Source organism: Chiloscyllium plagiosum, chromosome 36, assembly GCF_004010195.1.
Source record: "Chiloscyllium plagiosum isolate BGI_BamShark_2017 chromosome 36, ASM401019v2, whole genome shotgun sequence".
NCBI lineage: Eukaryota > Metazoa > Chordata > Chondrichthyes > Orectolobiformes > Hemiscylliidae > Chiloscyllium > Chiloscyllium plagiosum.
In genome coordinates, this window is record NC_057745.1 from 17287887 (window position 1) to 17301384 (window position 13498).

At 40.5% G+C, this 13498-nt stretch overlaps 1 protein-coding gene across 3 annotated transcripts in view; it reads left to right on the forward strand.

Annotated features, from left to right (window-relative positions):
* Positions 1-13498, forward strand: part of secisbp2l (SECIS binding protein 2-like) — an 89547-nt gene that overhangs the window by 52703 nt on the left and 23346 nt on the right. For 2 of the 3 annotated variants that reach the window (XM_043677423.1, XM_043677426.1), the window contains 6 exons: positions 4920-5078; positions 5609-5725; positions 5977-6144; positions 6682-6823; positions 9175-9344; positions 11051-11189. In XM_043677423.1, the coding sequence (XP_043533358.1) occupies positions 4920-5078; positions 5609-5725; positions 5977-6144; positions 6682-6823; positions 9175-9344; positions 11051-11189 (895 nt within the window). The remainder of the gene's footprint in view (positions 1-4919; positions 5079-5608; positions 5726-5976; positions 6145-6681; positions 6824-9174; positions 9345-11050; positions 11190-13498) is intronic. The other variant, XM_043677424.1, reaches the window with a different exon arrangement.

Consider the following 13498-nt stretch of genomic DNA (forward strand, 5'->3'; position numbering starts at 1 on the left):
AAATAAGACAGGGCAAGTGACTGAGGTGTCAGTTGGGGAGTACTTTGGGCATGTGATTGTAATTTGATTAATTTTAAAATATTTAAGAAAAAGCATAGAACTGATCAAAGAGTTAAAGTTCTAATTTGCAGCGAGGCCAGTTTTGACAGTATTGGACAGGAACTTTGAAAAGTTGATTGGCGGAAGCTATTTGCAGGTCAAGGAATGGTTGGGAAGTGGGAGGCCTTTAAAAAGGAGATAACAAGAGTTCAGAGACAGTGTGCTTCTGTTTAATGTGAAGGGCAAGGCTGGTAGGTGTAGGGATGACTAGAGAAATTGAGAGTCTGGTCAAACAAAAGTAGGAGCATATATGTATGGACAGCAGGAGTATACTTGAGGGAAATCAGGATGGCAAAAAGAGGACGTGGCTTTGAGAATTAGGGTAAAGGAGAATCCAAAGGGATTCTCGAACTACATTAAGGGCAAAAGAGTAACTCAGAAGTGAATAGGGCCCCTTAAAGATCAACGCAACCATCTGTGAGGAACCACAAGAGATGAGTGAAGTACTAAACTAATACTTTGCGTCAATATTTATCATAGCAAAAGATACGGAAGCTAGCGTACTTGAGGAGATAAATTGTAATATCTTGAAAAGAGTTCATATTACAGACACGGTGGTACTGGAGGTCTTAACGCAGAAGGGTAGATGGATCCTCAGGACCTAATCATGTGTTTCCCAGAACTTTGTGGGACGCTAGGGAAGTGATTTTTGTGCCCCTTGCTGAGATATTTCTGTCATCGACAGTCACAGGTGAGGTATCAGAAGACTAGGGGGTTGCCTAATGTTTTGCCATTATTTATGAAAGGCTGTAAGGAAAAGCTAGGGAACTATATACACACCTTATGTCTGTGGTGGGTAAGTTGTTGGAGGAGATTCTGAGGGACAGGATTTACATGCATTTGGAAAGGCAAGGACTGATGAGGAAAAGTCATCATGGATCTGGGAATGGGAAGTAGTGTCTTGCTAACTTTATTGCGTTTTATTTGAAGAGGAGATGAAGAAGGTTTAGATTAGATTAGATTACTTAGTGGGGAAACAGGCCCTTCGGCCCAACAAGTCCACACCGACCCCCCGAAGCGCAACCCACCCATACCCCTACATTTACCCCTTTTTACCTAACACTCCGGGCAATTTAGCATGGCCAATTCACCTGATCTGCACATCTTTGGACTGTGGGAGGAAACCGGAGCACCCGGAGGAAACCCACGCAGACATAGGGAGAATGTGCAAACTCCAACAGTCAGTCGCCTGAGTCGGGAATTGAACTCGGATCTCTGGCGCTGTGAGGCAGCAGTGCTAACCACTGTGCCACCGTGCCGCCCACACGGTTGACGAAAGCAGAATGGTAGATGTCTATCTGGACTTCAGCAAAGTGTTTGACAAGGTTCTGCATGGTAGACTGATTAGAAAGGTTAGATCACATAGGATCATGGAGGAGGCAGCCAATAGGATACAAAATTGGCTTGAATGTAGGAGACAGGGTGGTGGTAGAGGGTTGCTTTTCAGACTGGAGGCCTGTGGCCAGCAGAGTGCCACAAGGATTGATGCTGGGTCTGCTGTCTGTAGTCATTTATATAAGTGATCTGGTTGTTAATGTAGGAGATATGGTTAATACTTTTGCAGATGACACCAAAATAAATGGTATAGTGGATAGTGAAGATGATTATCTCAGAGTACAATGGGATCTTGATCAGATAGGCCAAGGTGTGGCAAATGGAGTTTAATTTAGATGGATATGAGGTGTTGCATTTTGGTAAGGCAAACCAGGGCAGGTCTTGTAAGTTAATGGTAGCACCCTGGGGTGTGTTGCCAAACAAAGAGACCATAGGGTGCAGGTGCATAGTTACTTGAAAGTGGAGTCCCAGGTATACAGGGTGGTGAAGAAGGCGTTTGGCACATTTGCCTTCGTTGGTCAGAGTTCAAGAGTTGAAATGTCATATTGCAGCTCTGCAGACATTGCTGAGGCCACTTTTAGAATACTGCATATGATTCTGGTTGCCTTTCTATAGGAAGGATGTTGCCAGGACTGGAGAGTTTGAGTTTGCAGGGAATGGTTGAATAAGCCGGGGCTTTTTTCCCTGGAACATTGGAAGCTGGGGGGGTGACCTTATAGAGGTTTGTAAAATTATATGGGGAATGGACAGAGTGAATAGGCAAGGTCTTTTTCATAGGGTGAGGGAGTCCAGAACTAGAGGGCATTAGGTTCAAGGTGAAAGGGGAACGATTTAAAAAGGACCTGAAGCTAGAATCCTTGCAGTGTGGAAGCAGACCATTAGGCCTATCAAGTCTGCACCGACCCTCTGAAGAGCAAACTGCCCAAACCCACCCTGTAGCCTATCCCTGTAACCCTGCATTTCCCAGGCTAATCCACCTAGCCTGCAAATTGGTGAACACTGCAGGCAATTTAGCGTGGCCAATCCACCTAGCCATGTAAATCTTTAGACTGTAGATGTAAACTAGAGAACCTGGGGGAATCCAAGCAGACACAGGGAGAATTCTCCACACAGACAGTAGAGTGTAGCCCGAGGTTGAAGTCAAACCTGGATCCCTGGCACCATGAGTCAGCAGTGAAAACCACTGAGCCACAGTGCCGTAAGGGATAACCTTTCCACACAGAAGGTGTATGGTATGAGCTGCCAGGCGGTGGTGCATGATTGGAATGAACTGCCAGAGGAAGTGGTGGAGCTGGGTGCAATTACAATATATAAATGGTGTCTGAATGGATATATGAATAGGAAGAGTTTAGAGGGATATGAGCCCATGTGCTGGCAAATGGGACTAGGTCACATTGGGATGTCTGATTGAGGTGGACTGAAGGGTCTATTTCCATACTGTGTGACTCTGACTCTATGCTTGATGTAAGGCCATCTCAACCTGAAACATGAACTTTTTCCCTATCTACAGATGCAGTTTGACCTGAGAATTTCAATATTTCTTCTGACATCTCAATATTTTGCTTTTGACTAATATCCTGGCATTTAAGTCAGTACCTATACTAACTCCTTAAGACCAGAAGACATAGGAGCAGAAATTAGGACACTTGGCCCACCAAGTCTGCTTCTCCATTCAATCATGGCTGATAGGGTTTTTCAACCCCATTTTCCTGCTTTCTCCCTGTAACCTTTGATCCCCTTGTCAATGAAGAACTTCTCTATCTCTGTTTTAATGACCTGGCCTCCACAGCTTTCTGTGGCAATGAATTCCACAGATTTTCTACTCTCCAGCTCAAGAAGTTTCTCCTTATCTCCATTCTGAAAAGTCCTCCCCTTACTCTAAGGCTGTGCCCTCAGGTCGTTATCTCTTCTGCCAACAGAAACACCTTCCCAACGTCCATTCTGTCCAGTCCATTCAGTATTCTGAAAATTTCAATCAGATCCCCCTCATCCTTCTAAACTCCTTTAGTATAGTCCCAGAGTCCTTGAACATCCCTCATGTTTAGCATTTCATTCCTGGGATCATTCTTGTGAACCTCCTTTGGACCCGCTCCAGGGCCAGTACATCTTTCCTGAGGTATGGGGCCCAAAATTGCTCACAATACTCTGTGTGGTCTGACTGAAGCCTTATAAAGCCTCAGAAATACATCCCTGCTTTTATATTCTCGTCCTCTCGAGATGAATGGCAGCATTTGCTTTGCCTTCCTAATTACCGACTCAATCTGCAAGTTTACCTTAACAGAAACCTGGACTGGGACTCCCAAGTCTCTTTGAACTTCAAACTTATGAATTCCCTCCCTGTTTAGAAAATGGTCCATGCCTGTATTCTTCCTACCAAAGTGCATGACCTCACATTTCATCTGCCACTTCTTTGCCCACTCTCCTAGCCTGTTAAAATCTTTCTACAGCTTCCCCAACTCTTCAATACTACTAGCCCTCCCACCTATTTTTGTTTTATCTGCAAACTTAACCAGAATGCCTTTAGTTCCTTCATTTAGACAATTAACTTATCCTAATCTCTGACCAAATCGAGGTTTTCCCACTTCTCCCTTTTGATCTGCATTTTGAACCACGTTAAAAGAATTTTCAGCACCCATACAAAAAAATTGAAACAGTAAACTAGAAAATATTATATGATGAAACTAGCAAGAGTTACTGTCATTGCATTATGCTATATTATTTTGTTTCATAAATTCCAACTTGGAGGTTAACTGCCATGTTGAGCACCTTTCAGACTCCATGTAAATGTCCAACTAACTAGATAACTTACAATCACAACAGTTTATTGGTTAACATGAGTAATGTCTGATTAGCCTTATGTACACAATTCATTGACTACTTAAAACAACACACAGGCTTGTTTTAAAGGAAAATATTAAAAACATTAATCTTCTATTTGCCTGTCTGCCTTTTACAGGTATGTGATAATGGTATTTCAGTCACAATTTGACTATTTCTGGGAGTAGTTAAAAGTTTTACTTTTAATTTGAGAGATCGACTTCAAAAGTGTCTTTGTATACTTCATGTACAGAAAATGGTAACCACACAGGCAACAAAACTTCAAGTAACTTGTAATAGTTGAAAAAATACACGACTTTAAGTGAATGGTTCTCCATTTTCTTTCTCACTTTGGAGGAAACAGTTCTCTGAATATCAGCTGATGTTAGTACATTACAGCCAAACCCAAGTAGCAGAGGCACAAATACACTAAGTCCATTAGGAAACTGACCATAGTATTTTAATAGGGGTGAAGCTTTGAAAATAAGGTGCAATTCAGTTTGGTGATGGTAATAATAAAGATGTACAATTGTTCCTGAAAACTTTGGTGCAGCATGTAATGGTACAAATTGCATCAATTTGAAGGAAAATGTGCACTTGAATAACGGCACACTATAAATAGTGTTACAGTGATGCAGTTTTTCTTCCATGGCTTTGTTGATATGCAGGATAACTCCAGAGGAAAGGTGCAAAGTTTGTCTTCACAAAGAATGTCAAACCATCAAAAGAATCGAGATTGGACTGCAGGACAGTCGCCTGAAGCGCAACAGTTTGTCAGTGGGCATATGACTGGAACTGATCAAAAACCTGATTCTTTATGTTTTGAGGTATTGAAGATTTAATTTAGTCACACTGTAAAATGTGTAATCATGTTAGTTGAATCCTAGGTTGTTGCTATCTGATGCCTCACTCGAGTTAGTGCCACATGAAATCTGGTTTTGTGCCATGCAGATCAGGAAGCTCTTGAGGCAAATATTTTGCTTATGCCAAGTTGGCTGATAAAAGCAAGAGAGATGTTGAATAAAAGCCAGCAACACTCCTGAAATGATGTAAAGAAATGGACCAACTCCTACTTCCTATTATTTTTTGGCATATTTTATGCTCATGTGTCATTGAAATCAAAGAATCGCTATGGGATGATTACATTAAATTCCCATCTTCAAAAGCTTGTCTTCCGGTTTTTTTACAAGTACTATCATGTGAGTCACTGTGAAGGCTTTACATTATACAGTAGCAAATGATAAATCAATGCCTGTCAAAACAGCACCCATTGTAATAGCTGATCACTGTTGTTTACCATTTACCTGTAAATACTTGTATAAAAATTTGCAAGTGTATAAATCTCTGTTTTATGCAGGATGACAGTGAGTTTCCAGAATTGATCATTGGAGCTGGTGTTTCCAAGAGCAAAGCCCATGATAATACTCAGAATAAAAATTCTCCCATTTGTCAACTTTCTAAAAAGCAACTCGGGGTGAGTGTTGTATCCACCTTCATTTATATGCATGCCTTTAGCAAAATGTTAATGTTTTAAAATTCTTTATTTTCACTGAGGCAAAATTTAGGATAGAAAAGTACATCATTTTGAAAAAGACAACTGAAATGTTATCTGGTTTTACCTTTTCATATGTTTGCTGTTGAAAAAATTGTACTTGATCAGATAGTTGAAAAAGAAATTTGTATGTTAATTATTTTCATCAATAATATTCTTCTGTTTTTTTTTAGCTGGGCGATCTTCCAGAAACTTCTCCAATCAACATAGTGCAGACACCTATTCCAATAACTACAGCTATTCCAAAGCGTGCTAAAAGTCAAAGGAAAAAAGCATTGGCTGCAGCCCTTGCTACTGCTCAGGAGTATTCCGAGATTAGCATGGAACAGAAAAAACTCCAGGTGAGTATTTCATGTTTAATTCTTAAGAGGTATATGTAACTTTCCTTCCTGTTTTGGATATTATTTTCAATGATATCAAGTCAGAATATGTGATGAATTTAAATTATTAGCATGAATATACTTTTGAGTAATTTTGGGTGAATTTTGATATCTGCAAATTTCTTGCGCCATTTAATGCGTGGTTTGCTACATGTAGGGTCAATGGCAGGTCAGGAAATTTTGACTGTTCTGTACTTAAATGTTAAGAATGTGATGCTTTTCGTACTAGTGTCTGCTTATATTTCTCCTTCCAAAACAAAAAATGCCTCTGATCCCAAATAACTTTCAAGTCCATGTAATGCTTTTGTAGATCTAATCTATCAGTATACTATTACAGGAGTTAGTTCAAGATATTATAAATGTTATGAAGAATGCTGCAAGACTACTTTTTCTGCTGTTAATTGAAATATCTTGGGAGATGTGGTTGTTTATATACAGTTCTGTACAACAGCTTTTGCTCTTTGTACCTGGTCTTGTTATGTTATATATTTTTCCAAGGAGGCTCTGAATAAGGCAGCAGGGAGGAAGAGTAAAGCCCCTGTACAACTGGATCTTGGTGATATGTTAGCTGCACTAGAGAAACAACAACAAGCCATGAAGGCAAAGCAACTGACTAACACAAAACCTCTATCCTACTCTGGTATGGTAAATTTTACAGCTTAGCTTGTTTAATTTTGCTTTCTCAAGCAATTCTATCCCTATAGTGTTCCTTTATTTCGAAAAGGATTTGCAAATTGCGTGTATGCAAATTGAATGCACACTGAGAAATACCATGCTGGTCCTTTAAAATTATATCTGTATGTGATGAATTCTTTTTAGTTTCTGTGCTACACTGCGTTAATGTCTGTATGTGCTGAATTGTGTACTTTCTTTGAATAGAACTGAATTGACAACTCAGATGAATTTACATAAGACCATTCCAATTTTTGATTTGATTTATTATTGTCTCACATACCAAGATACAGTGAAAAGTATTGTTATGCATGTTTTCAAACTTCTGTATCTTCTGCCTGATGGAAGATAGTATAACTGGGGTGGGAGGGGCCTTTGAATATGTTGGCTACTTTCCCGAGGCAACAGGAAATCTTGACTGAGTCAATGAAAAAGCTGGTTTTAGTGATGGACTGGGCTGCATTCACAACTCTGTAATTTCTTATGATCTTGGGCAGAGTAGTTGCTGTGATGCTTTCAATGGTGTAGCTGTAAAAATGGTAAGAGTGATTGTAGACATGCCAAATTTCCTTAGCCTTCTGAGGAAGTGGAGGCATTATTGTGCTTTATTTACTGTAGCATTGACATGGGTGGGTCAGGACAGATCGCTCCTGATATTTACTCCTAGGAGCATGAAGCTCTCGCTACCTCCACCTTAGCACTATTGATACAGTCAGGGGTGTGTCCTCCATTCCACTTCCTGAAGTCAATGACCACTTCTTTCTTTCTTGTTGACATTAAAGGAGAGATTGATGTCCTTACACCATGCCACTAAGCTTTATAACGCTTTCCTGTACTCTGTATCTTCGTTGTTTGAGCTCCAACCAACTATGATGTTGTCATCAATGTCGGAGAATTGTCCAATTATAAATAAAGTGTGTACACGCATCTTGTGAAATTGACAGGTACTGGTTTATTTCACGATGTCATGGGAAGGGAGATTGACCACACATAAGCAAAACGGGCACTTTGCACACTGAGTCAAAAGCCCTCTTCCCTGAGCTTCAGGTACAGTCAGTTCTTATAAGGTTATAAAACATCGATGTTAATTACAAGACAATGCAATTTCAATCACAGTTGATAGGAACAATTTTGCTAGTCCAGCAGTATCGGTTAGTTAACAATGGCAACAGGAGGTTGGTTAATCTACAGAAATGGGTGCTAATATTCAGCGTCCTGGCAGCAATAGTTTCATAGGGCAGTGAGCATTCATATCCAGCATCCTGGTGTCATTTAGTCTGCATGGAAATTGTGGTGACTTGTTTCCTAGGTAGACTGAGTGCCCTTGGGGCTTCAGGAGCTGCAGTGCCATTGTGAGGCAGTGAATCTCATCAGCAGGTCATCTAAATAAAATGTTCCTTCAGTCAGCAAAGGCTTTGGTAATGGCTCTTCCTGAGTGTGGCCAAGTTGAGGTAGCAGTGGCATTATGGGTAGCCCCTCTCTGGCTAAAGACAGCCATAATATCTCTAAGCAAGTGGTCTGCAGGCAAAGTGGTTTTTCCCTCTCCCGTAATCAGTGAATTTGTAAATAGAGTTACAGCTGAATTTGGCCATAGTTGTGAGTGTGTAAGAGGCTGAGCGTGCAGCCTTGTAGGGCACCAGTGCTCAGGGCTGTGATAGAGGAGGTGTTGTCGCTTATCCATACTGATTTCTGTCTGTGACCAGGAAGTCAAGGATCCAGTCGCAGACTGAGGAGCAGAGTCCTAGGTGTAGGAGCTCAGATGTGTTTGGTTGGAATTGTGGTGTTGAAGGTGGAGCTAAAGTCAATAAATAGGAGTCTGACATGGCAGTGTGGGGAGGGGGTGTCCTTATTCATCCCTGGAATATCTGGATAATGTAGGGCTGGGGTGTTGGTATCTGCTGTCAACCTATTGTGACAGTAGGTGAATTATAGTGGCTCAGGCAATCTGGGAGGCTGGAGTTGTGTGCCATTACTAATCTCTTGAAGCACTTCATAATGGTGGATGTCAGAGCCACCAGGTGGTAGTCATTGAGGCACTCCGCATGATTTTCCTTTGGCCCCAAGATGATGGTGGTCGTCTTGAAGCAGTCCAGATTAATAGTGATGGGTTTAAGCCAAGGTCCCTGAGACAAATAAGGACCATGTGCTAATTGATTGCATCAACAAGTATCCCACGTTCCTCAGTTTAAAGTCCTGTTTTCTTGATACTATCTCATTGCTTTTCTAGAATTATTCTTTAAATCACATTGGTCAGCCCACCATATTGTCAAAAGAATACTTTACAAATATTTCACAAATCAACATTTTCTTCTTTTTCAGTTGGTACAAGTACACCTCTTTCCATCAAAGACTGTGGGAACATGAAAACTTTACATAAAAATCAGCAGTTTATTGGATTTCATAATCCGTTGGATTCTGGTGCCCCCAAGATAAAGCGAGGGAAGGAGAGGGAGATTCCAAAAGCAAAACGTCCAACTGCACTTAAAAAGGTAAAACCATAGTTGAGTAGCTGCTGCACATTAAGAAGAAAAGAAAACCCGAAGCATTTGTTTTTTCAGTTAGTAGGAGGTAACAATAATCAAAAGCAAATTTTCACTCTTCCCATGTTAGATACTATGTTTTTGAGGATAAAAAGTGAGTTTATAAATTCCTAAGCAATTCAGTTCTAGCAAAATTGTTTGCTTTTCATTAAATTTAGTTGTAAATAAACAAACATACAGCAAACTTCATTTTAATCGGCATCTGATGAACTGACGAACTCAATAAACCGGCAAAAATTATATTCCTCAAATACCATGAAGTTTACTGTATTATTCTGTCCTATTATAGTTCTTTTAAATTTATTTACTACCGTGTTAAGAGACTTATTCAATCAAATGGCCACACAGTTGATTCAGTTTCAAGACTATTTCTTCTCAAATTCCACAATGTCCCAGCAGTCAGTTGAGAGTGAGAAGGCTCAATGCTGGCAAGTCTTATTTAGGCAAAGTTGCATTATTTAAGTGATTTATGCTGTAAATAAAGTCTAACAGTAACGTGAATACTCCCTAATTTACATTCCTTTTGCTTAGAATAGGTTTTTATATTGTTCATGTAGACCTTTGATTATCCGGATTATTTGATCAACTGGCACCCTCCATGTCCAATAGTTAACAAAAGGTTTGTTGTATTTGTGAAGAGTAGTCGAAGTGGAAGTTCGTTCCATGACATGTATACTGACCAACCATATGCTTTCCTTGAGTGATACGGAAACCTGAATATTTCTAATTCATGAATTTGTTGGGATGTAGTAAATAAGTGACCCATTTTCATAGGGAGAATATCACATGAATTCTAGTCTTCAGCTGTGAGCTGTAGCTTTCAGCAAACCACTGGTCATCCCTGTTCATCTAGCTAACTGAAGTAGAGAAGATTATTGATGGTGGGATTTGAAAGATGAACAGCATGAAGATTTTTGTAAGTTGCATGTAAATTTTGTTTTAGGCTGTCCTAAAGAATACATTGAATTGATTTTTTGCATGGAAGCTAATTATTAGAAGCCTTCAGCTGTCTGGTTGGCTGATTTGAAATAGAGTGATGTCAACAACACAGGTTCAATTCACGTACCAGCTGAGATCACCATACCTTCTCAACCTCACCTCTGTCTCTTGAGGCATGGTAACCCTCAGGTTAAATTTGCCACTAGTCGTCCCTCTGTAATAAGAGAGCAGACTTATGGTTCACTGGGAATATGGCAACTTTGCCTTTAAGTTATAGAAAGTCAGAAAATGGAAGCAACAGTATGTCATTCTCTGTTCAATATGATCATGGCTGTTTCCACTTTCTTCCCATAGCCATTGATTACTTTAACCCAAAGAATGGATCTAATTCCTTCTTGAAAACATTCAGCTGCACTCTGTGGAAATGTGAAGATTTCCCAGGCTCCCCTCTCTCTGGCAAAGAAATTTTCAGTCTTAAATGGTCAACCTCGATCCTTAGATATTATTGCCTCTGATTCTGCCTGCCACAGACATCGGGAGCATCATCCCTGTGTTTATCCCATCCAGTCCTCTTTAGAATTTTATAGGTTTTGAGATGCCTCACGTTCTTCTAATCTCGAGTAAATATGTCCTAACAGATCCAGTTCTCTTACATTGATGCTGTATCCTAGCTAGCATTCCAGTGGGTACATTAAAGTTTTTCCTCTTCGTGACAGATTATCCTGAAGGAAAGAGAAGAAAAGAAAAATAGATTTTCAATAGAATCAACAGTTGTAGGATCAGAGGAACCGGGTGATGAACAAATGAACTTTTCGGAGGAGCAGTCTATAACCCAGGAAGTGGTTTCGCAGGAAGGTAAATTACCTTGACTGTTAGAAAGGAGATTTTCTGTGCAACAGCATTTGGATAGTCTACATTTTTTTTATCATTCTAGCTTATGAATGAAATTGGCATGCTTACTGACATTTGACTACTGTTTGAATGCCTTCTGCAAATGTGTGTGTAGCTGATGATAGTTGACTAGCTTTCTTAAAAATGGAACTGGACTGAGTGGCATAATGGCAGCTGTCAATGAAGGATTTTTGTTTCTAACCAATAAGAAATTAGGTGGTTAAATACCATTTTTAATGCAAAAGCCCTGAAAATAAACCCCTTATTTTGTCAGCTCGGCAGAACATATACAATGAAAATCTTATTTGGAAGTGCTGCTGGACTTCATTAAATGATACATTATTTGTGACTACTTCAAGACCAGTGTGAGAGGCAGGCAAATTTTGTTCTAATTGCTCCCATACTATTAAAGTTATAGCTTTCCTAAAGTTTTGAGTTAGTAAAGTGTTGGGTTTTAAACTGAGGGTGAAAGTAAGGATTTCTGTTTCAAAACAAAAAAGCACACTTATTCATCTGGTCTTAAAAGCTAGACATAAGTTTTCTGATCTTAAGCCATCTACATTGCTCTTCCTCTCTTTCACTCCTTTGTGAATTAGCTTAATTCATGTTGTCAAATACCTTATATCACTGGAATATACAACCATTTCCAAAGGTCACATTTCTCCTATGAGGCTCTGTTCTTGTTTCCTTAAACCAGAAAAGTACTAGGTTGAGACTGTGGTCTGTAATAAGTTAACTTGCATCAAATGGGGCAAACATCACTACAGTTGATGCCAGCCTTTGAGTTGGAGAGAGAGAATTTTTTTTATTTCAAAAATATACTTTATTCATAAAATTATTTTGATATCTATACAATTGGTGATGCCATACATATGGATACATTCCATTTCTTTACATACAGAGATCGGAATTAATCATTCGTATATACAAGTCTGTACATTGACCTTCCAGGTATTTTGCTGAACCGTCAGCGGGGCCTGATTATTGAGTGGGCCACCTGTTCTTCTTAGGCAGGCAGACCTTACACTGTGGCCTTTCCCCACCGCGCCTTGGCGGCAGCTGCCCCAAGCTTCAGTGCATCCCTCGACACGTAATCCTGGACCTTGGAATGTGCCAGTCTGCAACACTCAGTCGGGGTCAACTCCTTCAGCTAGAAGATCAACAGGTTTCGGACAGACCAAAAAGCATCTTTGACCGAGTTGATGATCCTCCAGGCACAGTTGATGTTCGTCTCGGTGTGCGTCCCAGAAAACAGACCATAGAGCACGGAGTCCCCCGTCACGGAGCTGCTCTGGATGACAAACACCACTGCATTCCTCTCCAGACTTCCTTTGCATAGGTATATTCCAGAAGGAGGCGTGTGATAGTCTCGTCTCCTCCACAGTCGTTTCGAGGGCAGCGTGCGGTGCGGCAGAGAGTCCGGGCATGCATAAAGGATTTCACAAGCAGAGCCCTTCTCACCACCAGCCAAGCCATGTCTTGGTGCTTGTTGGATGGTTCTGGTGATGGGGCATTCTGCCAAATGACTTTGACAGTCTGCCCAGGGAACCGCTCTGCAGGATCCGCCCTCTCCTTTACCTGAAGGGTCTCAAGGACACTACGTGCTGACCACTTCCTGATGGACTTTGTTCATTTGCTATCAAGCTGAATATATTTGTCCATGGACCTAGGCAAGGAATAGGGTTCAGCTGTAGTGCCTCAGACCTTTTAAATGTGTGACATTGTTACTCACTTGTTGAATGACTACAAGAACAAAATGGGGAGAGCCCAAAGACCCTCCGCAAAAACTTATATTTAGGAATGCAACGGAAAGATCTTGCCTTAGTGCTGACCAAGTACGTGATAGACATCGAACTTTGGGTGGCAATCTAAACAAACAAATATCCTACCCAGATTGTAGCTTGAGGCTTAGTAACCTCTTAATGGTTAATGCTTTTTATCTTTAGGGTAAGGGGCCTAACGAACCACATATGAATCAGTTTAAGTTGCAGGTAGCTTTTTTAGGCAACTTAAAAAAACAAGTTTGCAATCAGTTAGTAAGGCCTAGTAAGGTCTAGATAGTTAAGCTTGCTCAGGTACTTTTACAGCTTACAGAAATGCAAGGTTTGGTTCCACAACTTCAGAATATGACCTCTGCACTCTATTATTCTTACAACGGCACCTCCCCCAGCCATGTCAGATTTGTGATTTTTCACATTGCTTACGGCAGAGCAGATCCTTTTTCTCCTTTTCACTGCTAACACTTAGTTATTTTGCATATCCATCTTGTCTTT